Consider the following 27,714-nt stretch of genomic DNA (forward strand, 5'->3'; position numbering starts at 1 on the left):
CACTCAGCGTGGCCGAGATCTTCCCCCGGCCCACTCAGCGTGGCCGAGATCTTCCCCCGGCCCACTCAGCGTGGCCGAGATCTTCCCCCGGCCCACTCAGCGTGGCCGAGATCTTCCCCCGGCCCACTCAGCGTGGCCGAGATCTTCCCCCGGCCCACTCAGCGTGGCCGAGATCTTCCCCCGGCCCTGTGCTGCTGTTCTTGGCCCGGTCTCTCTCATTTCCATCAGCCTTTCCCTGTCTTTCCTCTTGTATGCTGTCACAAATCATGTCCAGTCAGTTGAATTGAACACATTGGACGTCCAAATTCAAACAGATAATTAGCACAAACAAGAGGTTTGTCTGGAGAATTATTAGCCAAAGGTCAAAACATTTTACCAGATCAGTTTAGTTTTTGATTCATAGTAAAATTACAAATGTGTATTAGTTTGTTCCCCTGGATAACTGTTCTTTTTGCCGTTAAGCAACATAATGAAATATAGTTCAAATAAATAGCAGTAAAATATGGAGAAACTGAAAGGGTTCTGAATACTATCTGACCTCACTGAAGGTCATCACTGGTCAGGATTGTTTAGATAATGGACCACTTTGATTTTTAAGTGAGCAACAACCGTCTCTAATATCTACTTTTGCAAGTTTGTCTGAAAGTGAATTATAGTTCTATATCTTTCCTTTTTTTAAAATTCCGTTTAGAAGAGTCTGTATGAGAGATCTTCTAGAGTGCATTTCATATAAAGCACATAAACAGATTATGATAATTACCTTAGACATTGTTTTATTTATATATATCTATATATATATATATATAATAATTTTTTTTTTATTACACACACACATATACATACATACACACACACACACACACACACACACACACGACGGCCTGCGGTGCATTTTCACTTTTCACTGTTTTTTTTTTTTTTTTTTTTTTTACCTTTTACTTTTCATTGTTTTAGTTTAAATGTTCTTTCAATATTTGCATGTTATTTTGATTTCCACTACCAGTTGTCTAAGGTAGATCTACTGAAAAGCATTAGCCAAGTCTCTTCTATATTTGTATTCTAAATTGGCAGAAGAATCTGAAGAGATTTCTAAATCACAGATTTGTTGTTGCAGGAACTAAATCATTCACACTGGCTTCTGATTTTATGGTATCCTTATAACTAGTTTTATCTTGTTTAATGAGATCAAGATTCTGTAATAATGTGATCGTGTTAAAGTGTAATGAGAGTTTGTGGTCTGTTTAGGTCCTCTCTGGATGTGCCATCATTGTAAGAGGCCAGCCACGAGGCGGCCCTCCTCCAGAGCGACAGATCAACCTGAGCAATGTGCGTGCGGGTGCCCTCGCCCGCCGTGCCACCCAGAGCCAGCCTGACACCAAGGACACCCCAGATGAGGTGTGCATGAAATGGCACATTCCAGTTGTAGTCTTAATGTACATAATATACTTACTATTTCAATTTTCAAACTTTGCCAACTGACTCTTTTCTTTGTAGCCATTAGTTTTTGTTTACTGAGCGTTTTGTTTTGTGTGCATTTTGTAGCCCTGGGCTTTTCAGGCTCGTGAGTTCCTGCGCAAAAAAATGATTGGGAAAGAGGTGTGCTTTACAGTGGAAATCAAAACCCAGCAGGGGAGGGAGTACGGAGCAGTGTACCTGGGAAAGGGTAAGGAGCATTTATGAGGGAATGAGGCTTTGTTGATGATCACTGTTCCTGTACACATACTGAGTTAGCAGTTTAATATGTACATCTGTGATATACCTTCACTTACTGGTCATTCTGCCAGGCCATTTTCACAGTGGGCCTGCAACAAACGATTATTCTAAAGATTGATTACATTGGAAAAATAAAAGTAAAGAAAAATGGCTTTTTGAGGGTGGAGGAGGAGGGGTGAGAGACGTGAAAGAGGGTGGCGGGCGAAAGGGGTGAGAGAGGGAGAAGGGTGAGAGAGGGAGAAGGGTGAGAGAGGGAGAAGGGTGAGAGAGGGAGAAGGGTGAGAGAGGGAGAAGGGTGAGAGAGGGAGAAGGGTGAGAGAGGGAGAAGGGTGAGAGAGGGAGAAGGGTGAGAGAGGGAGAAGGGTGAGAGAGGGAGAAGGGTGAGAGAGGGAGAAGGGTGAAGGGTGAGAGAGGGAGAAGGATGGAGGGTGAGAGAAGGATGGAGGGTGAGAGATGTTAGAGAAGAAGGATGGCGGGTGAGAGGGGTGAGAGGAAGAAGGATGGCGGGTGAGAGGGAGAAGGCTGGAGGGTGAGAGGGGTGAGAGGGAGAAGGATGGAGGGTGAGAGATGTGAGAGGGGGTGAGAGGGAGAAGGATGGAGGGTGAGAGATGTGAGAGATGTGAGAGGGGTGAGAGAAGGGTGAAGGGTGAGAGAAGGGTGAGAGAAGGGTGAAGGGTGAGAGAAGGATGAAGGGTGAGAGGGGTGAGAGGGGTGAGAAGGGTGGGAGGGTGAGAGAGGGAGAAGGATGGCGGGAGGGAGAAGGATGGAGGGTGAGAGGGGTGAGAGAGGGAGAAGGATGGCGGGAGGGAGAAGGATGGAGGGTGAGAGGGGTGAGAGAGAGAAGGATGGAGGGTGAGAGGGATGAGAGGGAGAAGGATGGAGGGTGAGAGATGTGAGAGAGGGTGAGAGGGAGAAGGGTGAAGGGTGAGAGAAGGATGGAGGGTGAGAGATGTGAGAGAGGGTGAGAGAGGGTGAGAGAGGGTGAGAGGGGAGGAAGAGGGGTGAGAGGGTGAAGGGTGAGAAGGATGAAGGGTGAGAGGGGTGAGGAGGATGAGAGAAGGATGGAGGGTGAGAGAGGGAGAAGGATGGCGGGTGAGAGAAGGATGGAGGGTGAGAGAGGGAGAAGGATGGCGGGTGAGAGAAGGATGGAGGGTGAGAGGGGTGAGAGGGAGAAGGATGGAGGGTGAGAGGGGTGAGAGGGAGAAGGATGGAGGGTGAGAGGGGTGAGAGGGAGAAGGATGGAGGGTGAGAGGGGTGAGAGGGAGAAGGATGGAGGGTGAGAGGGGTGAGAGGGAGAAGGATGGAGGGTGAGAGGGGTGAGAGGGAGAAGGATGGAGGGTGAGAGGGGTGAGAGGGAGAAGGATGGAGGGTGAGAGGGGTGAGAGGGAGAAGGATGGAGGGTGAGAGGGGTGAGAGGGAGAAGGATGGAGGGTGAGAGGGGTGAGAGAGGGTGAGCGGGGAGTGAGAGGGGTGAGAGGGAGAAGGGTGAAGGGTGAGAGAAGGATGGAGGGTGAGAGAGGGAGAAGGATGGCGGGAGAAGGATGGAGGGTGAAGGGTGAGAGAAGGATGGAGGGTGAGAGGGGAGGGAGAGGGGTGAGAGAGAGATAAGGATGGAGGGGGAAAGAAGGATGGAGGGTGAGAGAGGGAGAAGGAAGGAGGGTGAGAGGGGTGAGAGAGGGAGAAGGACGGAGGGTGAGAGGGTGAAGGGTGAGAGAAGGATAAAGGATGGCGGGTGAGAGGGGAGGGAGAAGGGTGAGAGAAGGATGGAGAGGGAGGAGGGTGAGAGAGAGAGATAAGGATGGAGGGTGAGAGAGGGAGAAGGAAGGAGGGTGAGAGAGGGATGGAGAGGGTGGAGGGTGAGAGGGGAGGGAGGAGGGTGAGAGAGAGAGATAAGGATGGAGGGGGAAAGAAGGATGGAGGGTGAGAGAGGGAGAAGGAAGGAGGGTGAGAAAGGGATGGAGAGGGTGGAGGGTGAGAGGGGAGGGAGGAGGGTGAGAGAGAAAGATAAGGATGGAGGGGGAAAGAAGGATGGAGGGTGAGAGAGGGAGAAGGATGGAGGGTGAGAGAGGGAGAAGGATGGAGGGTGAGAGAGGGAGAAGGAAGGAGGGTGAGAGAGGGAGAAGGAAGGAGGGTGAGAGAGGGAGAAGGATGGAGGGTGAGAGAGGGAGAAGGATGGAGGGTGAGAGGGTGAAGGGTGAGAGAAGGGTGGAGGGTGAGAGAGGGAGAAGGGTGGAGGGTGAGAGAGGGAGAAGGATGGAGGGTGAAGGGTAAGAGAAGGGTGGAGGGTGAGAGAGGGAGAAGGATGGAGGGTGAAGGGTGAGAGAAGGATGGAGGGTGAGAGGGAGAAGGGTGAGAGAAGGATGGAGGGGAAAAGAAGGATGGAGGGTGAGAGAGGGAGAAGGAAGGAGGGTGAGAGGGGTGAGAGAGGGAGAAGGAAGGAGGGTGAGAGGGGTAAGAGAGGGAGAAGGAAGGAGAGTGAGAGGGGTGAGAGAGGGAGAAGGATGGAGGGTGAGAGAGGGAGAAGGATGGAGGGTGAGAGCGGGAGAAGGATGGAGGGTGAGAGCGGGAGAAGGATGGAGGGTGAGAGGGGAGGGTGAGAGGGGAGGGTGAGAGGGGGGAGGGTGAGAGGGTGAGAGGGGGGAGGGTGAGAGGGGGGAGGGGGGGAGGGTGAGAGGGGGAGAAGGACGGCGGGTGAGAGAGGAAGGAGGGTGAGAGAGGGAGAAGGACGGAGGGTGAAGGGTGAGAGAAGGGTGGAGGGTGAGAGAGGGAGAAGGGTGAGAGGAGAGGGAGGAGGGTGAGGGGGGAGGGTGAGAGGGGGAGAAGGACGGCGGGTGAGAGAGGGAGAAGGACGGCGGGTGAGAGAGGGAGAAGGAAGGAGGGTGAGAGAGGGAGAAGGGAGGGTGAGAGGGGTAAGAGGGTGAAGGGTGAGAGAGGGAGAAGGACGGAGGGTGAAGGGTGAGAGAAGGATGGAGGGTGAGAGAGGGAGAAGGAAGGAGGGTGAGAGAGGGAGAAGGACGGAGGGTGAGAGGGGTGAGAGGGTGAAGGGTGAGAGAGGGAGAAGGACGGAGGGTGAAGGGTGAGAGAAGGATGGAGGGTGAGAGAGGGAGAAGGACGGAGGGTGAGAGGGGTGAGAGGGTGAAGGGTGAGAGAGGGAGAAGGACGGAGGGTGAAGGGTGAGAGAAGGATGGAGGGTGAGAGGGGCGGGAGAAGGGTGAGAGAAGGATGGAGGGTGAGAGATGTGAGAGGGGTGAGAGAGGGTGGAGGGTGAGAGGGAAGAGAAGGATGGAGGGTGAGAGAGGGAGAAGGATGGAGGGTGAAGGGTGAGAGAAGGATGGAGGGTGAGAGGGGTGAGATGGAGAAGGGTGAGAGAAGGATGGAGGGAGAGAGGGGGGAGGGAGAGAGGGGGGAGGGTGAGAGAGGGAGAAGGACGGAGGGTGAGAGAGGGAGAAGGACGGAGGGTGAGAGAGGGAGAAGGAAGGAGGGTGAGAGGGGTAAGAGGGTGAAGGGTGAGAGAGGGAGAAGGACGGAGGGTGAAGGGTGAGAGAAGGATGGAGGGTGAGAGAGGGAGAAGGACGGAGGGTGAGAGGGGTGAGAGGGTGAAGGGTGAGAGAGGGAGAAGGACGGAGGGTGAAGGGTGAGAGAAGGATGGAGGGTGAGAGGGGCGGGAGAAGGGTGAGAGAAGGATGGAGGGTGAGAGATGTGAGAGGGGTGAGAGAGGGTGGAGGGTGAGAGGGGTGAGAGAGGGTGGAGGGTGAGAGGGAAGAGAAGGATGGAGGGTGAGAGAGGGAGAAGGATGGAGGGTGAGAGAGGGAGAAGGATGGAGGGTGAGCGAGGGAGAAGGATGGAGGGTGAAGGGTGAGAGAAGGATGGAGGGTGAGAGAGGGAGAAGGATGGAGGGTGAAGGGTGAGAGAAGGATGGAGGGTGAGAGGGAGAAGGGTGAGAGAAGGATGGAGGGTGAGAGAGGGAGAAGGACGGAGGGTGAGAGGGGTGAGAGGGTGAAGGGTGAGAGAGGGAGAAGGACGGAGGGTGAAGGGTGAGAGAAGGATGGAGGGTGAGAGGGGCGGGAGAAGGGTGAGAGAAGGATGGAGGGTGAGAGATGTGAGAGGGGTGAGAGAGGGTGGAGGGTGAGAGGGAAGAGAAGGATGGAGGGTGAGAGAGGGAGAAGGATGGAGGGTGAGAGAGGGAGAAGGATGGAGGGTGAGCGAGGGAGAAGGATGGAGGGTGAAGGGTGAGAGAAGGATGGAGGGTGAGAGAGGGAGAAGGATGGAGGGTGAAGGGTGAGAGAAGGATGGAGGGTGAGAGGATGGAGGGAGAGAGGGTGGAGGGTGAGAGGGGAGGGTGGAGGGTGAGAGGGGAGGGTGGAGGGTGAGAGGGGAGGGAAGAGGGTGGAGGGTGAGAGGGGAGGGAAGAGGGTGGAGGGTGAGAGGGGAGGGAAGAGGGTGAGAGTGGAGGGTGGAGGGTGAGAGGGGAGGGTGGAGGGTGAGAGGGGAGGGTGAGAGAGAGATAAGGATGGAGGGTGAGAGAGGGAGAAGGAAGGAGGGTGAGAGGGGTGAGAGAGGGAGAAGGACGGAAGGTGAGAGGGGTGAGAGGGTGAAGGGTGAGAGAAGGATGGAGGGTGAGAGAGGAAGAAGGATGGAGGGTGAGAGGGAGAATGGTGAAGGGTGAGAGAAGGATGGAGGGTGAGAGAGGGAGAAGGATGGAGGGTGAGAGGAAGAATGGTGAAGGGTGAGAGAAGGATGGAGGGTGAGAGAGGGTGAAGGGTGGAGGGTGAGAGGGTGGAGGGTGAGAGGGGAGGGAAGAGGGTGGAGGGTGAGAGGGGAGGGAAGAGGGTGGAGGGTGAGAGGGGAGGGAAGAGGGTGGAGGGTGAGAGGGGAGGGTGAGAGAGATAAGGATGGAGGGTGAGAGAGGGTGGAGGGTGAGAGGGGAGGGTGGAGGGTGAGAGGGGAGGGAAGAGGGTGGAGGGTGAGAGGGGAGGGTGAGAGAGAGATAAGGATGGAGGGTGAGAGAGGGAGAAGGAAGGAGGGTGAGAGGGGTGAGAGAGGGAGAAGGACGGAAGGTGAGAGGGGAGGGAAGAGGGTGGAGGGTGAGAGGGGAGGGAAGAGGGTGGAGGGTGAGAGGGGAGGGAAGAGGGTGGAGGGTGAGAGGGGAGGGTGAGAGAGATAAGGATGGAGGGTGAGAGAGGGTGGAGGGTGAGAGGGGAGGGAAGAGGGTGGAGGGTGAGAGGGGAGGGTGAGAGAGAGATAAGGATGGAGGGTGAGAGAGGGAGAAGGAAGGAGGGTGAGAGGGGTGAGAGAGGGAGAAGGACGGAAGGTGAGAGGGGTGAGAGGGTGAAGGGTGAGAGAAGGATGGAGGGTGAGAGAGGAAGAAGGATGGAGGGTGAGAGGGAGAATGGTGAAGGGTGAGAGAAGGATGGAGGGTGAGAGAGAGAGAAGGATGGAGGGTGAGAGGAAGAATGGTGAAGGGTGAGAGAAGGATGGAGGGTGAGAGAGGGTGAAGGGTGGAGGGTGAGAGGGTGAAGGGTGGAGGGTGAGAGGGTGGAGGGTGAGAGGGGAGGGAAGAGGGTGGAGGGTGAGAGGGGAGGGAAGAGGGTGGAGGGTGAGAGGGGAGGGAAGAGGGTGGAGGGTGAGAGGGGAGGGAAGAGGGTGGAGGGTGAGAGAGATAAGGATGGAGGGTGAGAGAGGGAGAAGGAAGGAGGGTGAGAGGGGTGAGAGAGGGAGAAGGACGGAAGGTGAGAGGGGTGAGAGGGTGAAGGGTGAGAGAAGGATGGAGGGTGAGAGAGGGAGAAGGATGGAGGGTGAGAGGGAGAATGGTGAAGGGTGAGAGAAGGATGGAGGGTGAGAGGAAGAATGGTGAAGGGTGAGAGAAGGATGGAGGGTGGAGGGTGAGAGAGGGGTGGAGGGTGAGAGGGGAGGGAAGAGGGTGGAGGGTGAGAGGGGAGGGTGAGAGAGATAAGGATGGAGGGTGAGAGAGGGAGAAGGAAGGAGGGTGAGAGGGGTGAGAGAGGGAGAAGGACGGAAGGTGAGAGGGGTGAGAGGGTGAAGGGTGAGAGAAGGATGGAGGGTGAGAGAGGGAGAAGGATGGAGGGTGAGAGGGAGAATGGTGAAGGGTGAGAGAAGGATGGAGGGTGAGAGAGGGAGAAGGATGGAGGGTGAGAGGAAGAATGGTGAAGGGTGAGAGAAGGATGGAGGGTGGAGGGTGAGAGAGGGAGAAGGATGGAGGGTGAGAGAGGGAGAAGGATGGTGGGAGGGTGAGAGATGAGAGGGAGAAGGATGGAGGGTGAGAGGGAGAAGGATGGAGGGAGGGTGAGAGATGTGAGGGAGGGATGGAGGGTGAGAGAGGGTGGAGGGTGAGAGAGGGATGGAGGGTGAGAGGGGAGGGAGAAGGGTGAGAGGGGTGAGAAGGGTGAGAGAGGGAGAAGGGTTGGAGGGTGAGAGAAGGGTGGAGGGTGAGAGAAGGATGAAGGGTGAGAGGGAGAAGGATGAAGGGTGAGAGGGAGAAGGATGGAGGGGTGAGAGGGAGAAGGATGGAGGGTGAGAGGGAGAACGATGGAGGGTGAGAGGGATGGAGGGTGAGAGAGGGAGAACGATGGAGGGTGAGAGAAGGATGGAGGGTGAAGGGTGAGAGAGGGAGAAGGGTGGAGGGTGGAAGAAGGGTGGAGGGTGGAAGAAGGGTGGAGGGTGGAAGAAGGGTGGAGGGTGAGAGAAGGGTGGAGGGTGAGAAGGGTGAGGGTGAGAGAGGGATGGAGGGTGAGAGAGGGAGAAGGATGGAGGGTAAAAGAAGGGAGAAGGGTGACAGAAGGGTGAAGGGTGAGAGAAGGATGGAGGGTAGGAGAAGGATGGAGGGTAAAAGAAGGGAGAAGGGTGACAGAAGGGAGAAGGGTGACAGAAGGGTGAAGGATGGAGGGTGAGAGAAGGAGAAGGATGGAGTGTGAGAGAGGTTAGAATTTTTAAATAATACAGTACTAGTGGTAAATGGTGCATGTTAGTAAAACTATAAAGGGTGAATAAAAAAGTTTGTACAATAGGATCCTTGTTGGTGCATGTAGGTTGTGGGATGGAGGAAACAAAGTGTGTTACATCAGAACACCATTCTTTGTATTTTCGTTTTCAATTTACAGTTTGTGATTTGATCCTCAGACACATCAGGGGAGAACATTGCTGAATCGCTGGTTGCTGAGGGTCTTGCCACAGTCCGCAGAGAGGGTATCAGAGGCACAAAGTAAGGCTTGTGTTTAGTTCCAGATTTTTTTTATATATATATATATATATATATATATATATATATATATACACACACACACACACACACAAAGAATTTTTATTTTTTTTTTACAAATTGGCCTCTTCACACTACGGTTCTGTAGTAAATGACACACTGAGTCCACATTTTGTCATGTGACTGCAGTGAGGAGCTGTACTGTGTGTGAGCATGTGGAGGGTGTGTTTCTGTGGAAGAAATGCTGAAATAACAAAACAAGAGGAACACTTAGCTGCTGTATGTTAAAGTCATTAAATTATTATTATTATTTCCCTCATGTAGTGCAGAATGATGTCATTAAGTATAGATATTAATATTCCAGATCACCTTTTTTAGTCCAGATCACTATAAAATGTAGCGTCTACTTTAACGATATAAAATGTTGTTTGAACTAGATCTGAAATGAGTTGATATTTTTATTGTGCATTTTATAATAGAAAGATTTGTGCCTTTATTTAGATTAACTTTGGGTCTTATGGTGTTTGCTATAGAACTATATTGTTATATAATATTGGCTGTTACCCAAAGTGTGTGTGTGTGTGTGTGTGTGTGTGTGTGTGTGTGTGTGTGTGTGTGTGTGTGTGTGCGCGCGCGCAGTCCTGAGCAGGCCAGACTGTGTGATTTGGAGGACCAGGCAAAAGCAGCTAAAAAAGGCCTGTGGTCTGAGGGTGGAGGTGCTCACACAATTCGAGATCTCATCAAATACAGCATTGAGAATCCCCGCAATTTTGTGGACTCCTCACACCAGAAACCAGTAAATGGTGAGTCACTGGTTCCTTTTTTTTTTAGTGCCAGACAAACGTCCCCAATAAGTCTATCACCATTGGACAGTCCTTTTATATTTCTTTGATGCGGCCGTGTCCTCTCTGCTGGAAACAACCTGAGCAACCAGCCAAAAATGATCCAATACCAAAATGTAAACAGGTGTAGGTACATGTCATTACGTTTTCACAGAAATATAAACTAAAATATATTCTGGTGTGTTCCTGTGTGTTCCTCTGTGGTATCTACTCCTCTTTGTGATTTAACACTATGTTCAACAGACAGGAGGTTCTGAACTCTCATTCAGAACAATCTTAAAAAGCTACTTTAATATCACTTATTTATGATTTTTTCATAACAAAATAATCCACTATTAATTCTTTTTGCAATCAGTTCATATCAATAACTTTGTTTTAATTAATTGATCTGGTCTTTTAAAGATAAAAAAAAAAGTATTAAGTAGTATTTAAGATAAGTATTTGTCTGTTTTATTTGCAGCATTTTGATCAGTTAACACTAACACAGGAAAACACAACTCTTAACAGGGTTTAATTAAATAACAATTAAATAAGATGTCACCAACTTCTATAGAACATTGCTGCTATTTATCAGATAAAGCATAAGAATATTGAGATGTTTCCATCAACTAAAAGACTAACACAAGGTGCCTGCATTCATTAGCTGCACACTTGCATTTCAAGCCCTGATTATAACCAGAGAAATTCCGAAAATCGTAATCCACTCACTGAAAAACTCTGATGTGAATTATTTTGCTAGCTTTGTTTGTAATCCTTTATCATATGTTGAATACAAAAAAAAAGAGTTCAAAGAAACTGAGAATTACTTTTTAAAAAAAAACTAAAGTAAACTAAATGTGGTATAATATTCATAATTATTTACTGACCATTTTTGATTAATTCATGTATTCTATTTCAATTAATTTATTTTGGTTTTGTAATAACTAGTTATTGCTAATAAACAAAGACTTTCACCTCAGTTCAGTTTCAGATGTAGGCAGTTTATTAAATACAATCTTACATGAACTTCACTGCAAACCAGATCACACTTATTATTTATCGTGTTAGTATTCAGTTGCCCCATAGCTCACTGTCTGCACCACACATGTATTTGCAAACTTTTTCACGTGTTTCTTTTTTTTTTTTTTTTTTTTTTTTTTTTTTTTTTTTTTTTTTAAATACCTAAATTTGCTGTAGGTGGTTCTTTTACTATGAAATGCTCAGTCATCAATAACTTGTCTTTTTGCTTTCCCTCTTTCACACTAGCCATTATTGAACATGTCCGTGACGGTAGTGTTGTGCGAGCTCTCCTGCTGCCTGATTACTACCTCGTCACTGTGATGCTGTCTGGAATCAAAGTGAGTATAAGTATTTAAGTGTGATATTCACATAAATTTCATGTCCTGTGAGTGGAACTAACTATACTTTTATTAACGCTATTTGGCAATTCAATAAACTTCCAGTGCAAAAATCCAATCTTTTAATTTGGATATAAATAAATCCATGTATGTCAGAGGGAAGTTCAGCTTCATAACTGTTTCTATATCTGATTGGATAATTGCATGCATGGATATAGAAATCTCCAATTTTCAAAATATCTTCAAAATACAAAATTTTTCGATATTCCAGAGTGCACAGTTTAATCAATTATTAGGAAATGGAATCTGCACTAAAACTTGGGAGAGAAGCTGCAGAAAGGCCAACATCATGTTAAGTTAGCTGCAGAGCTCAGTGGCTCTGCAGAAATGTATAGCAGCTGAGTTAAATATACGAGTGTCACAGTAAAGGGTCTGAATACTTAGGACCATGTGATATTTCAGTTTTTCTTTTATAATAAATCTGCAACAGTGTCAACAATTCTGTGTTTTTCTGTCAATATGGGGTGCTGTGTGTACATTCATGAGGAAGAAGAATGAACCTAAATGATTTTAGCAAATGGCTGCAATATAACAGAGTGAAAAATTTAAGGGGGTCTGAATACTTTCCATACCCACTGTAAATGCACACACATTGTGCTTTCTAACACTCTAATACGATGCCTTTCTTTGCTTTTTCAGTGGTCTATGTAAAGATGGGGAAAGACTTCTCCAATCAGGATAGAAATGTGTCATAGCTTATTTTTGTTTCATATTTTTTAGTGTCCAACATTCAGGAGGGAAGCTGATGGAACAGAGTCACCAGAACCATTTGCAGCAGAGGCAAAATTCTTCACTGAGTCCCGTCTGCTGCAGAGAGATGTGCAGATAATTCTGGAGTCTTGTCCCAACCAGATCATCCTGGGTACCATCCTTCACCCGGTATAACAAACCTCTCTCTTCTCTTCTTAGTCTTTACCTCGTTCATTTTGGTTTCAGTGTTAAAGTGTTAGACACGTAATGAACACTGGTTCTAAAAAATCATCTAAAATCAGCCACAGATCAAACGGTACACATTTTTCAGGTCCACTTCGTTCATTCACATCCCACAGTAATGGAGCCATTTTCCCCTTTTCCCTTCTTACCTTTTACATATGCTACTGGTACACATTATGGTGTTCTGCTTCACAGCTAGTAGTAGTCTGCTTATCTATTGTATGGCAATGTGTGCTTTTGTGAATCATTAGTTTTTTCATGGTGGAAAGCTGTAAGGTTGCCATCCCATAATGTTTTACCACTCTTTTCTATGAGGAGCGATGTTTTGGTATCATAAAAGCAGTCTGGCTCAATGTGTACTGTTCTTGTGGTACTAGTGGTACCTTTAGCTGAACACCAGCCAACCAATCACCTCAGTTTATAGCTGGTATTATCACCGAAAATAGTGATTTTATTTTATGTTCTTTAGCATGTAGCAAAATGAAATGGCTAATTCTTTCTGGTGTTGGTCACTAGGGGGCGTGTCTGAGTGAAAGCTAACATCAGAAAGTGAAAAGCCCTGCATTTCAATCAGTTTTCCATTAAACCAGATTTTTCCCAGACTTTAACGGATTTGAGATAGAAGGACTGATTTTCGTTACCATTAGTTGCCCAATGCAGTAATAGAATTACACACATTGACAAAATTAAGCAAAATAATACTATATGCTGTTTATTTTACTCACATTTTGTCAATGTTGAATTTCTTATCTTAAAAAAACTCATGATGTGATTCATTGTGTGTCCTGCAGAACGGGAACATCACAGAGCTGTTGCTGAAAGAAGGCTTTGCTCGCTGTGTGGACTGGTCCATGGCTGTGTATACCCAGGGAGCAGAGAAACTGCGGGCAGCTGAACGGTCAGTCTGTTGGACTCTGCCCTAGCAGATGATACTCAGCAGTTACTTACATTTATTAGATCCTGTTAATCATCAATGGAAAACAGAATCAGGCATTATATAAAATAGTAAAGATGTTTATTCAACAGAACTGCCAATTTAAAGTAAATTTTTAGAAGTGCCACAACTGCACAGAATATGGGGAAAAAGCTGTGATGCAGTTGCTGACCGCTTGAATTAGTCAGTGCAAAAAATGGTTCTTTTATTACTGCTGTCTCCTAGTAACAGGAAGTCACGTGTCGTAATGGGAGATTTGGGAATCCAGCATCTTGTGCTTCTAGTTTAACTAAAACCTTTTAGTTTGGGATTTTCTTTTCTTTTTTCAAATAATTCAAATTATTAACTTAAAACAGTAGGACAAGATATTTAACTTTGTTTTTATGACATAATTATTACCGTATTTTCCGGACTATAAGCCGCTACTTTTTCCCCACGCTTGGAACCCCGCGGCTTAAACAATGAAGCGGCTAATTTATGGATTTTTCCTGGGTTTTCCCAGTTTCACCGCCAAAAAAATGAGACCCATAACATTAGACCAATGAAATTGCGAAACAGGTTCAGGTGAACCAATGAAACTCTTTATATTAAATCAAGTCAAGTCAAGTCAAGTTTATTTGTATAGCGCTTTTCACAACAGACATTGTCTCAAAGCAGCTTTACAGAAAACAACAGTGAAGGTGAATGGTGTGCGTTTGTCCCTGATGAGCAGCCGTGGCGACAGTGGCAAGGAAAAACTCCCTTAGATGATATGAGGAAGAAACCTTGAGAGGAACCAGACTCAAAGGGGAACCCATCCTCATATGGGTGATCAGATGCGCTCCCACTGAATCGAGCCGCACCACATCATAAATATGGATGAGGTTCCTCTGACGTTCGACCTGCCGCTCACTCGGACTGTCTACAGGAAATGCGAATCATTCGTCACGCTGAAAACAACCGGGCATGAAAACACACTTCACCTGTGTTCTGAGCTGCACGGCATCGGGAGAAAAAAAATAGTTGTGAAAGTAAGGAGGAAGACAGTGAACAATGACTTTCTTGGTAGGCTACTGTTTAGATACAAGCCGTGTAACAGACACTGTCTTTCATTAAAGCCTGTGTAAAGTTCATTAGTTTCAGTGTAGACACCTGCGGCTTATAGACAGGTGCAGCTTATTTATGTTCAAAATAAAAATCTTTGTACAATTCAGTGGGTGCGGCTTATATTTGGGTGCGCTTAATAGTCCGGAAATTACGGTAGTTTCTAAGGTTCTTTCTTGTGGACACTTTATTTGTAGTACTTGCACATTTATGCAGCTATAAAACCAGCAGTGTAACATCAGTGCAGCACAGACTGTGTGTCACACAGATAAGGATGGTTTCACTTTTCAGCCTGAAACTCAGGGTTTCTCTGTCGTACCATCTCGGAGATCGTTTTTGCCCCCGTGGTCACTGGCTCACTCAATAGGGCTCTAAAACTAATCAGGACAAATTACTGACATTAAAATGCATATTTATTTTTTATTTATTTATTGAATTGATTAATGACATGCAGCCAGGGTGTTAGTGCCAGATCGGCTGGTTTGAGTTTTCACAGAAGTTCTTTAGAAATTACTCCGTGGAACTTCAGTGTATCTTTGCATGCACCCGCAGCCGACTGCAGCGGCACCACAGGATCTGCTCAGATGTGTTAGAGTATTTGCATAAAGTCTAAGAAGCACTCATTCATACCTGGCCTTCTCAGACAAGTGACCTTGATTATATATTTTTTAATCCTCTTTTCCTCCATTCTGGCTCTGCTCTCATAAATATGCACCATATTCTGTTTTCTGGTAGCTATAAATCCTTTTGCTGTTTTGTTGTTGGTTTGATCATCAGGGAAAAATAAAAATGTACTTTAAAATTGTTACTTGTTTAATCTTTAACAAAAAGGTAAACTAAACTGAGTGACCTTGCTGATCATGCAGGAGGCTGATGATGTGCTGGTTAGGACTTTACAGCTGTGGGCTTGTTTGTATAGAATATTGGTTCATTTTCTCAGAATAGATTTTTGAATTGGTGTTTATTTATTCTGTAGTTTGGCTAAAGAGCGTAAAGTCAGGATTTGGAAGGACTATGTTGCTCCCACTGCTAATCTGGACCAGAAGGACAGACAGTTTGTGGCAAAGGTAAGTCTAAAGTAGTTTTATTTTTGTAACGCTGAACTAAATTTGAAACTAAAGTTCAGTCTTCTTTGTTGTTGTTGTTTTTTACTAACGATTCTCCTCACCGCAACCGTGTCCCACCAAATTCTGTGACTGTAATTCTAACGCTACACTTTAATGTGATTGTAACACAATAAATAAATATAAAATTAATATTAAAGAAAGCATGTTAAAAGAAGGTGCAGCCACAGATCAACTGGGGCATAAATCACTCCTATTTATTAGGGATGTGCATCACCATAACTGAGGCCAATGCAAATCGCATCTTGATGCACAGACAGCGATAAGATACATTTAAAGCTACATAAGGAGCAGCTACTGATGCAGTGCGATATGATTCACCCTTTACGATACAGTGAGATCCGATTTCAGTTTGATTCAACACTGTTTGAATGAATTACGATACAATGGGAGAAAAATATACTATTCCATTCAGTCATTCGTCTGCTAAATGCCACAAATGTAAATGACATACCTCGGTCTCCGTAGTGTTGTGAGAACACATTCAAGAAACAGTTTAGTGACAAGAAATCAATCTACATAAAAATTAATCACAAATTATTGGTCAGATTCCATATATATATATATATATATATATATATATATATATATATATATATATATATATATATATATATAAATTTTTACTGATGCAAATATGTTAAAAGTGATGCAAATGCCAACTTGCACACTTTTTTAAATCAATGCATGACATTATTAACCTTTATGCTGATGCACTGTACTTTTATAGCAATGCAAATCAGTGACTAATAGCATCCCTATCATTTGCCCCAACAGACTGATCTGCTGTGTCTTACTCTGCAATATGCTGTACATTTCCCATTGTGCCATTACTTCTTATTGAATACATAAAGTTTTTAATGACACACACACACACACACACACACACACACACACACACACACACACACACACACACACACACACACACACACAATTCATCATTACGCATATGTAGTTGCAGTTTAGCTCATAGCCTACAGATGGTGCTGTTCTCTTGCTGGAACGCACTGTGCAGTGGCAGAATGAGTCATGGAGGTTTGCTGCATGTTTCTGCAGCAGCTTTCATTGAGGATCTTTGCATATGCAGCTATAACTCCCATGTGTGCTAAAAGAATGTCCACATTCTTCATGTATTATTAAAGAGTAGGAGAGATAACGCATGCATGCTGAGCATGTGTTTGTCCTTTTCTACAGACCTGTATAGAGAGAGACACTTGTTTTTTTTTTTTTTAATGGAGTTTTTTTTTTTCCCCACTGAGCTGCAATTGAAAGCTAAAATATCTTCTCTCTTGATCATCCTTCCGAGTTCAGCTTTTTTTTCTCCTAAACTTGGAATAAACCAGTTTGGGTGTAGGATCAGAGGGTTTCATTCATGCTTACTTGTTTGTTAATCATTTTGTGTATAATCTGTTTCTGCACCTGTCCAAAGTCTGTTCTGTTCCTTTCAGATTGCCAAGTTATTAACAAGTGGCAGAGGATGGGTGTTTTTTTTTTTTTTTTTTTTAAGATGATGATGTAGTTTTAAGAATCCTTTTAGTGGATTTCAATGTTTTAATGCTTCTTGTCTTTTATTCATCTTCTCCATTTTTGAGGATGCAGTTTTATAACGTCACCCTAGAACTGCTGTTCACCTGAAATGTGGTGTATGTGTTCTTTGTCACTGAGGGCATTTAGGCTTTCATTACCATTAGGGTAATTGTTGGATAATTGGGGATTTGAGATTGGAAGAAGGATGGGGAGATTATCTAGAAGCAAGTGGGCGAAGTATTTATGCTACTGTCTTTCTTTTTTTTTTTTCTTCTTGTGCTTCATCAGACTCTGCTCATGTTGGATTTCCAGGCTGTTTCTCTGGCAACAAGCTGTGGTCCATGTTGTTAAAGTGACTTACTTAACCCATCTCTCACTTTTTTCTGCATATTTGTTTTTCCTCCACTTTGCAGGTGATGCAGATTATGAATGCAGATGCCATTATTGTGAAGTTGAACTCTGGTGAATACAAAACAATTCATCTGTCCAGCATTCGACCCCCCAGGATTGAGGGCGAGGTATGAGTGAGTGAATGTGGCACTGTGTGTCTGTGTGCACCTTTTACTAAATACACTGGGTTTAGGCTTTGTAGATTGCTGATGTGAAAAGCACCTTTCTGTCTGTCTGTCTTCCTTTCTGTCTTTTTTTCATTAAACTTCATGATTCAGATTTTGACCTTTAGCCTCTGTGCACTTTTCTCTATAAAGTATATCTGGTAAGATCCAAGACAACAGTGCACTCTTTGATGTAGACAAAATGTAGAAAATTGTACAGTAATCACTTCTGTGTCACTAAAAAAATAATTCAATTGGGTATTATTTCAAATTGTATAAATTTGTGAATAATAAATTAACCACCACCACCATCAACTTTGATATTAATAAAAAAAAAAAAAAGACTGGACTGCTGCATTTTACAACAGTAATGAGCACTAAAAGCATCTCTGAAAGCACAACACAGTCTACCTACAAACAGATGATTTTGAAGTCCATTTTTCTAGTCTGGAACAGCAATTGGTATGTTCCCACTGCACAAACCATTTTGCAAGAATGATTTTAGCTCCTGAACTTTAGTTACAGGAACATTATCTCCTGTCAAATGGTAGATTTTGTCTTTGCAGAACAGAAACTCAGAAGCAGTGGTGCTTACAGATTGAGCATAGCTGATGGCAAATTAAAATGTACAACATTAACCCTATTACATAGCAATTGTCACTTATAAGTAATTTGACATGTTTAATTGTCAATAATTAAACACTTAAAATTTAAACGAACACCGGTTCTGTCTTACTGAAGCCTTTTCCATGTTCACCATGTTGCTGCGTCTTTGTCATGTCTTGAATAATAACATTTATAATATGATTCAGAATCCATGAATCATGTCTAAGTCATTAATGTATTTAATGCATTTAGCAGTTGCTGTGTGGACATTAGGGTTTTTAGCTCTGGAATTATCAGAAGGTTTGAACAGTTGTTCCAGCTGAACATGTTTGAGCAGTTATCTGAGTGCACTCTATTGAGAGTGAGTATAAAAAAAAAAAAACTTAAGGAATGTTGTAATATACAGAGTATATACTCCAATTCAGGAACATGATTAAAAAAGCGCCACAGCTATTGATTATTTTAGTAATCGAGTATTCTACTGATTCCTGCATTGATTAATCGAGTTTAAAAATAAGGAGTACTTTTGCTATATATATTAATATACACACACACACACACACACACACACAAAATAAACAATTATTTTCAATAAAAAAAATCAATTCCAAGTTAGTTTAAAGGTAAACACACTGTATGGTGGTGTTTTTTTATATTTAAATAAAAATTTTTTTTTTGCCAAACTTTGGAAACTTTCTGTTGTGTACTTTGGCCTGAATCTTCTCTTCCCCTCGCTGTTCTCTCTGTTCCTCCTTTTTTATTCTGCAGTGTCTTCTGTGTTACCTGTCCAGGGTTCTCATTTATATACATGGCAAAAGCAAAAACGAGGCTGAAAATGTGCGTAGACCTCTTTCCATGCAAAGCTTTATTTAAGCTTTATTTAAAAACTTGACTGGAGAGAGTGTGCACCTGGAAGTAGACTCCGAGCCCCACGTACGCACGACGTGGAAACACTGAAGGCGAGAAATGGAATTGTTGACGCACATAGTGAACACGTCCTTTGAATGGACGCTTAGAGCCCTGTTTTGAGCGTACGGGACATTTTATGAGATCCCAGTGCGGTCTAGAGTTTAGCAGGTGGGGTGTCAGTGATAATGGTCCGTGGGAAACGGAGCGCTCCGTGTGTAGTTTAATGGAATAAACAAAGCATTATAATTTGCCACAATGCTTTTTTTTTTTTTTCCTCAAAATACTGAAGTTACTCAAGGAAACGTTTCAGTCCCAATATAAAGATTTTTTTTTACCATATGACAGTTTCATGTGCAGGTGTTTTCCTCTGATTCCATGGCAAATGAATAGAGAAAATCCCTGGTGTTTATTCCAAGTGTTGAGCTTGCATTTGGTTTTTGGAACTCTTACTATGTCAAAATTGTAAAAGTATAACAGACCATCATTAGGCTAAAACACAAACAGCCCAGAGAGAGAGGCCAAAAGTCTTTGGAACACTCTTCTGAAGAAGAAATGCACTGGCAAACATAGTAACACTAAAATACCTGAAAGACAAGCAAGTGGATGACTGCAATTTTTTCCTTTTAAAGGTAAAAAAAAAAGAAAACCCTTCACAATTTCAATGAGTGAAGAAACTCTGGAGGAGGTAGGTGTATCGTCAAAGTCTCCTGTGACACACCTTTCTGAATGTAAAAAAACCTACGCAAGAACAAGGCAATTTAAAAAAGAATGATCACCTATGGAACAAAAAAAAATTACATATATATATTTTAAAAATAAACAAAGATTAACTTGTACCAGAATGATTGAAAGAGAAGAGTATGGAGAAGGAAAGGAGGATTTCTGGGCCAAAGCATACAGCATGGGCATGTGTGGCTGCCAGCAGAACTGGACCACTGGTGATTATTGATGATGTGAGTGCTGAGTGCGGGGGTTCAAGCTGCCACTCCTGGGCTCTTGAACAAGGCCTTTAACCCTCGGTGTTCCAGGAGCGCTGTATCATGGCTGACCCTGCGCTCTGACCCGAGCTTCCAAACCAGCTGGGATATGTGAAAAAAAGAATTTCACTGTGCTGTAATGTATATGTGACAAATAAAATTCAAGAGCTTCTTAAAGTAAAAAAAGTAAATAAAATTCTTAAATTTCTTGGCCAGTCACCTCACCTCCACCCAACTGAGCTGCTTCTCCTATACTGAAGACAAAACTATAAGCACAAAACCCACAAACAAGCAGCAACTGAAGGCAAAGGGAACTGGTGCAGAAATGTTCATATCTTAAAATGAGCATTACATCAAATTTTGATGTGGATGATCTACAATACAACAGCAACAGACCGTCAGCCAGGAACAAGAATCTGAGGCCAAATAATTATCCACTTCAACTCAAAATCATTTGGTCAACTTAAACCAGCACTTTATAGTACCAACATTTGTGATGCAGTAAAAGTCACCGAGATGTTTAGTCATTAACTGATGCTCCTGGTCTTTATCTGTATAGTTTTGTTTACTGTACTGCTGCCACATGATTGGAAGTATATAACTGCGTTAATGTACAGGTGAACTAAAGTGAATGAGGAGTTACATTGCTGACATTCAGTAATAAATCCTAACACAAATTAATTTAATCAGCATTTGAAAAGAACATAAAAATGTATATTATAGTGGTCATTTTGTGCTACCAGTGCAACGAGCTTTTTATACTGACTGATATGATTAGTGGTGTCATTCCTCCTGAAATCCTCCTAACAAAATCCAAAGACAAGATCATGGGTTTGTTCTGCTCCTGCCAGCATTTTCACTTTGAACAGAATCACTGAGGTTTATTTATGAAGACTATAGAATAGATCAGATATGGTTAGAACCGTGAATGTTCCTGATCAGCAGCTGATAGTTAAATTAATCTTTTTTCAATCAGTAATAATATAAATGAAGCAAATTTGCCAGTTATCATGTGATGCACATTTACCCTTCACATTGTTACACCAATGCAGTGGTATATTTTGCATCATCTGATCACTTTCTGTTCCTGTTAGCCTTCATGTTTGTCTATAAGAATTTGTTAGATATATTACAGTTGTATAATATAATGTAACATGGTCTTTCAGATTAACCACCTGTTTCCCTTTACATTCCACAGGAGAAGAATAAGGACAAAGACAAGCGGTTCCGTCCTCTTTATGACATTCCATACATGTTTGAGGCAAGAGAATTCCTGAGAAAGAAGCTGATTGGAAAAAAGGTAATGTCTTAAAACAGGAATGGAAATCAACTGTATGAAAATCATTCAGTCAATGTGACTGTCTGCTTTAACAGCTCTTAATTTTCCAATATTTATTGAGATGATACTAAAAGGGTTTGAAACAGGGACACATTTAAAGTTCAAAGTGCAGTTAACCTAAAACTGTGTAATAAAAACATTCATCACTAAATGGGTATGTTCCATATATAAACCATTGATGTTAATTGTGAGTACCCAGCACAGTTTAAACAGTTCTAAACATTTGTTTGAGTTTTTACAGAAGTGGATAATTTTGCTCAAATTTTATTTATTTATTTATTTTTTGTGTGTCAGCGGTACTAAATCACAAAGCTTTTATCATCGTTACTAAAAGCATGCAGCGTGGAAAAACTAATGCAGATATTTCAACACCTTTATTTTAAAGGGAAATGGAAGCGCAGTGGTTAAGTGAGTGAGTGGGTGGGTGGGTTGGTGGGTGGTTAAGTGAGTGGGTGAGTAAGTGGCTGGGTGAGTGAGTGGGTTGGTAGGTGGGTGAGTGAGTGGGTTGGTAGGTGGGTGAGTGAGTGGGTTGGTAGGTGGGTGAGTGAGTGGGTTGGTGGGTGGGTGGTTGAGTGAGTGGGTTGGTGGGTGATTGACTAAGTGATTGAGTTTCTGTGTTACTGAGATATAAATAGCAATGGCTGAAACAAAAAGCAATAACTGATGTATGTATTAATTAGCTATTTTACCAATGTTAAGTCTGTTTTACAGTAACAACCTCATGGATATTAATCAGTTTTAGACCAATACTGCACAAATGCCTCCCTAAACACACCTCACACTAACAGTAAACCGAGAATAAAATGGTGAGAATGTTTTTGGTGAGTTGTTTGATCAGAGCCAATTTCTTTTGGTTGTAAATTAACATGCAAAAGTCCAAGATGGAAAACCATTTGTCGTTTATGATCCAGGAACAAGACGACGTTCATTTTCAAGAGCTTGGGCGTTTATTTACATTATAACACTGCAGTGATTGGTAGATTGGCAGGAGCTGAACAAAAACCTAAATAAATTCCTGCGTGTAAATGAACTGCGGTTTGTAAAGTAGGGTCTCATTACATTATAATGGTATTCAGATGGGTTAGGATCTAAAATGTATAGCTAATAAATACTGACTGTAGGGACATTTAATATGAGATGACTATAAATCACAAATTGCATGATACATTTTATATAATCATGTATGAAAGAGCAGTTAAAAGTTTGTTTTACTGAAGAATGTACATAATGTGGCAGTGTCTGTGTTAGTCAGTGCAAGAATTGCTGATAAAGTGATAAAAAGGGATTTAAATTCCCATACATTTATCTCGAGTGGGCAATAAAAGATAGAGTTGAATTATACCTTTCCCAAGAGGAAATGAATCATCAGTGTACATGTAGCTGTTCATTAAGACTGATGTATTCTAACGATGTTCGTAACACGGAACATCTACTCATGATTTATTTATTGCTGCACTTTTAAAATGTGAACTGCAAAGTTGGCCATATTTTTCTGTTTGTTTATTCCAAGGGCATTCTGCTCAGTACACCAGCTGGGACACAATGAAACCTGCTTGAACCCTGATTTATTTGTCATTGCACTCACACTGCAGAACAGTAATCAAAAAGGAGAATAAAAAAATATCCCTTTTCTTTTTTAGTTCACATTCAAAGTCTTCGCTTACTGCTCAGGGACAGAGAGTTAAAGCGCAAGAACGACAGAGAGAGAAACATATACACAGTCCAGATTGATGTACCATGTTAATTAGCTCGTCCCCAAACACTCCTGCTGTATACTTCATCAAAACCACAACCTGCCTGCTACATTCTGTTCCCAAAACATCTTATTGTAGATAAATGGTTTAGCGGGGAAGTTTACTGGCATTATGCAATAAACACAGGCAGTTTTTATTTTTCGGTTTGATTCATTTTGTTGTTGCTAGGACACTGGAGTATGTGTATGCCAAGGGCATTTAACGCCAATGTGAGAGACACTTGTGCCTCTCTGGCTGCCTTGGTAACAGCAGTGACAAAATCTGCTAAACTCCTATGCCTTTAAGGCCTGATGGTTAACACTGTATTTTCAGTACAACAAGTTTGATCTAAAGTTTCCTTAGGTAATGAGTGAAATGTGCCAAATTAACTATTTTACCTGAGTGAGCTTTATGAAATGGTGGATGCCATGTTGTTATGGATTCTGTGATTTATTCAGCATCTGTGCTTGTGTTGTGGTTCGGTAAGGTGTTGTGGTTCGGTTTTATTTTTTATTTTTTTGTCTTATGTATTTCTTGCCTGACTGTGGAGATGTTTTATGGCTGTTGAAGTTTAAGGCTGGCCTTTTCTAAAAGTAAACTATGTCTGAGAATGCTTTTGTAACTTATGGTTAAGTTCAAGGGGTAACTGAAGTGTTTTAATCAATGGAGCAGAAGTCAGATGTTGGCATTACCTCCAAGTTTCAGTAAACGTAGTTGTTCATGAACAAAGTCTAGTCTTTACCCCACAGGTTTCTTTTGAATGACAGTCAAATCCAAAATCCAGAACCTTTTTGGTTTAATTGGAAGTGTTCTGCTAAAAAAAAAAATTATGCATTGCAACATAAGATTATCATCCCTGTGCAGCATGTGGGTGGCAGTATCATTCTTGGGCTGCTTTGCTGCCTCACATTCAGGACTAGCTGCTATTATTGATGGACACTGGAATTCGGAATAGTGCCAGAAAATCCTAGAGGAGAACATCAGGGTATCTGTTTGTGAAATAAAGTTTAACAGTAAGCACGTTCCCTCCATAAAATAATAAAACAGAAGAACATGAACAGTTTGGAATGGCCATAATTAAAGCTAAGGTCTTAACCCAATAGAAATGAGGAAGGGCCTTAAAAGAGTAGTTTGTGGCTGAAAGCCCGCTATCAGTACTGAGCTGAAACAGTTGAAGCCGGAATTTGGCCAAAAAAACCTGCAGGATTTTTGATGCATTTTCCAGAAACACTTGGTTGATGCTTTTGCTACTCATGTGCTTGGGATCACAAAATTTAATAAAATCAATACTTTACACACTTTTTTTTATTTTTTATTTATTTATGCTTGATAAATTGGAAAGTGTGTTAGATTGTTTATCAGAAAACGGTTTATTCTGATAGTTCCATCTTCTTGTATGCGGTTGTTGGTTAAATGGCTAATGTTTGTTGGAGAGTACTCAGTGTGTCCAGCCAAAGTGCATTAGATTGTTCTCTTTGAGATGCATTGCATGAATCATCCCCACTCTTAAAAGTACACCTCCACTTGAATATCGATGCAACCTGTACAATCATAACAGCTTGGGCAAGCAGCTCACAAGCCCAAGCCCACTCAATAGGCCTTGATCCCACTTCCCCTCATTTTAAATGGCTATCAGAAGGAGTTTTGCATTTGATTTTAATAAATGTATAGAAAAAGCATTCGAATGATGCAGCATATTTAATGGGACGGCATTATCTATCCAGAACATTGAGAAATACAAAATATTAACAAATTTCAATGATCTGAATGTAATTCCAAATACTGAGTCAGTGCACTTCTTGTCTTTCTGTCCCGTCCTGTCTTTTCTTTGTGCCTTACTTTGTGTTAAATTGCATTTTTTTCCCCTCCTTTATCCCCTGGTTCAAGTGTTGCTTTTTCCTCAGAGGGCTATAAAGTACATTTTGCTGAGTGAGGTTGAGTGTGTGTGAGATGATGTTTTGTATGTTGAGGAAAGTGAATGCTCTACAGAGCTGTTTCTGTTAGGAACCAAGTGTCTGTCTGTTTTCTCTGTATGACTGTAATCGTTTGTAAGTAATAAATGTGTTGGGACCTGCACACAGTCCTACACTCTCACTGAACTACAGGAGAGGGACACAACTTCTTGAGCGAGAACAGATCTCACTTGATCCTTCGATCAGGATGATTGTGCACTGTGTTTTCGCTCTGCATACTTGTGTGTTTGCACGGTGTTATTGCAGGTACCCAGAAGGCTACATTCTGTGTAGAAGGTTTTAGTCAAACCTCTTTTTCTGTTATTGAACTGTTTTGGTGTATAAGGAGCGTGCGCTCTGCAGAGCTCTACAGCTTAGTTAGACATCATTTATTCAGAGATTGAGCTTGGAAAAAGCAGCCCACAGGCACTATTCATTATCAGGGTGAGGATTAATGTTTAATTATTTTTTAAATAAATATTCTCATGTCTCCTTAGTTGATGACTGTCCACCTCTGGGAAATTGGGGGAAAAAAAGTCATGTTTAATTAGTTTTTTGGTGCAGTTTTGTCCGATGTAGTGCACAATCACGAAGCAGTCAAATATTAGTATGTTTCTGTATCTGAGTTTTCAGTGGCCTGTACATTTCTGGAGCTGATTATTAGTGTATGGTTGACTGAGTGATCTCTCTGTACTCTTAGGTCAACGTCACTGTCGATTACATCAGAGCTGCAACTACAAGCTCAGAAACAGGGCCCATCCCAGCTTTTCCCGAGCGCACCTGTGCCACCGTGACCATTGGAGGAATGTAAGTTCAGTTGCATGTTGTCCAATTTTGCAGTCAGTGACTTTTGATGGAACTGTTATAATCTGTGTATTTGAATGGACACTGGTGGTGTAACGGTATACAGAATTCACGGTTCAGTAAGTACCTCTGTTTTTAAGTCATGGTTTGGTTCAATTTGGGTAAATTTAGAGGAAAGAAATGCAAAACATAAATTGCTTGTAATTTTTTTATTAACGTTGTTTTGTATTATTAACATTTGGGAAAATCAACAGTTTACATAAAAATTTAAAAATCTAAAAAATAAAATAGGATAAATAAAATTAATACAAAACACTCTTATTATATTGATTTAAATTGAGTAACCGATTAAATTATATTGAAAACTTAATTAATTTTTTTTTTCATTTTTGAATGTTTTCATTTTTTTCATATATTAGAACCATTTTAGACAATTCAATTTTTTTTTTTTTTTTTTTTTTTTTTTTTTCTTGAAGATGTTATAATTAACTGTCATACATGATTAACTACTCATTTCATCAAACTTTAACAAATGTCTACATTTAATAAACGCACATTATTTATTTATTAATTCAGTTTATTTATTCATAAATAAATTCCATCCATTAATTAATTAATTCACTCTGTCACTTAACATTTCAGATTTGAATGATGTTCCACACATAAAACAAAGATTGCATTGATTACACATGTGCACTATAAACAAAAGTTCAGCACCAATATAGTTCAGTAGGAGTGTGTATTGTTATACCCCTAATAGATAGTATATAGTAATAGTACCTAAAGCTCAATGTATTTATTTATTGCTCACATGTAGTTTGTAAATTTGGATCATCGCAATACAGTCTTCCTGTATCTCTTTATATATATATATATATATATATATATATACACACACACACACACATATATAGAAAGAAAGAAATATATATATAAAATATGTGTATATATTTATATATATATATATATATATATATATATATATATATATGTATGTGTGTGTGTGTGTGTGTGTATGTATGTGTATATGTATATGTATGTGTGTGTATATATATATATATATATATATATATATATATATATATATATTATATTATATATTAGGGATGCACCGAATATTCGGGCACTGAAAATGTTCGGCCGAAAATGGCCCAAAGGTAAATTTTCGGTTTTCGGCCGAAAGACTTTGATCACCGAAAAAACACGGCCGAAACAGTTTGTTGTGATGACGCAAACAGAAACCGCGGCCTGCACGTGCTTGTCTGAAGCAACATGTCTACGGTGTGGACGTATTTTAGTATATCTGAGAAAGACCCACGGATAGCGATATGCAAAACATGTAATGCCGAAATTTCAAGAGGGGGTGCGTCTGCAAAAACTTTCTCCACGTCGGATTTAATTTGAAATCCAAACATTCGATCGCTATACTGTATATGAGAGGAACGCAGCACAGAAAAGCAAAACCCCTCCGAGCATGCGTACTCCGTCTGTGGTGGACGTTTTTGAAAAGGCAGGAAGTTTCCCAGTGGTATTATTGTATCTTTAAGCAGTTGCACTTGTTCTGAATGCACTTTGTTTTTATGAAAGAACATATTTAATTTTACAACCTTTCAGCAGGCCAGAGGGCCTGTACATTATTATTTAATGTACACATGAGTGCATTTAAGGTAAACATTTAAGTTTGAATTTTAATAAATTTTATCCTGTGCATTGTTGCAATGTGCTATAAATAAATATTTTCATAATTTGTAATTGATTTATTCTTTGAAACTTTAATATGAATTTATGCAATTGAAATGCCTTGATTTTAGTAAGGTTAGTACACAATCATAGCCATAAATGCAATGGTAATAATAATTGGCATAATTTCTTTTGGTGTTTCGGTTTTCGGCCTTGCTTTCCTCCTTTTTCGGTTTCGGCCAAGAATTTCCATTTCGGTGCATCCCTAGTGTATATACAGTGAGGAAAATAAGTATTTGAACACCCTGCTATTTTGCAAGTTCTCCCACTTAGAAATCATGGAGGGGTCTGAAATTGTCATCGTAGGTGCATGTCCACTGTGAGAGAC

At 42.3% G+C, this 27,714-nt stretch overlaps 1 protein-coding gene across 1 annotated transcript in view; it reads left to right on the forward strand.

The window, feature by feature from the left end:
* Window positions 1-27,714, forward strand: part of snd1 (staphylococcal nuclease and tudor domain containing 1) — an 84,405-nt gene that overhangs the window by 1,819 nt on the left and 54,872 nt on the right. Inside the window, exons 2-12 of the mRNA XM_083528377.1 lie at window positions 1,246-1,395; window positions 1,543-1,663; window positions 8,851-8,932; window positions 9,569-9,732; window positions 11,017-11,108; window positions 11,889-12,047; window positions 12,893-12,999; window positions 15,095-15,185; window positions 17,186-17,290; window positions 21,017-21,118; window positions 25,543-25,649. Of these exons, the coding sequence (XP_083384503.1) occupies window positions 1,246-1,395; window positions 1,543-1,663; window positions 8,851-8,932; window positions 9,569-9,732; window positions 11,017-11,108; window positions 11,889-12,047; window positions 12,893-12,999; window positions 15,095-15,185; window positions 17,186-17,290; window positions 21,017-21,118; window positions 25,543-25,649 (1,280 nt within the window). The remainder of the gene's footprint in view (window positions 1-1,245; window positions 1,396-1,542; window positions 1,664-8,850; window positions 8,933-9,568; window positions 9,733-11,016; window positions 11,109-11,888; window positions 12,048-12,892; window positions 13,000-15,094; window positions 15,186-17,185; window positions 17,291-21,016; window positions 21,119-25,542; window positions 25,650-27,714) is intronic.

This window comes from Silurus aristotelis (genome assembly GCF_946808225.1).
Source record: "Silurus aristotelis genome assembly, chromosome: 24".
In the NCBI taxonomy this organism is placed as follows: domain Eukaryota; kingdom Metazoa; phylum Chordata; class Actinopteri; order Siluriformes; family Siluridae; genus Silurus; species Silurus aristotelis.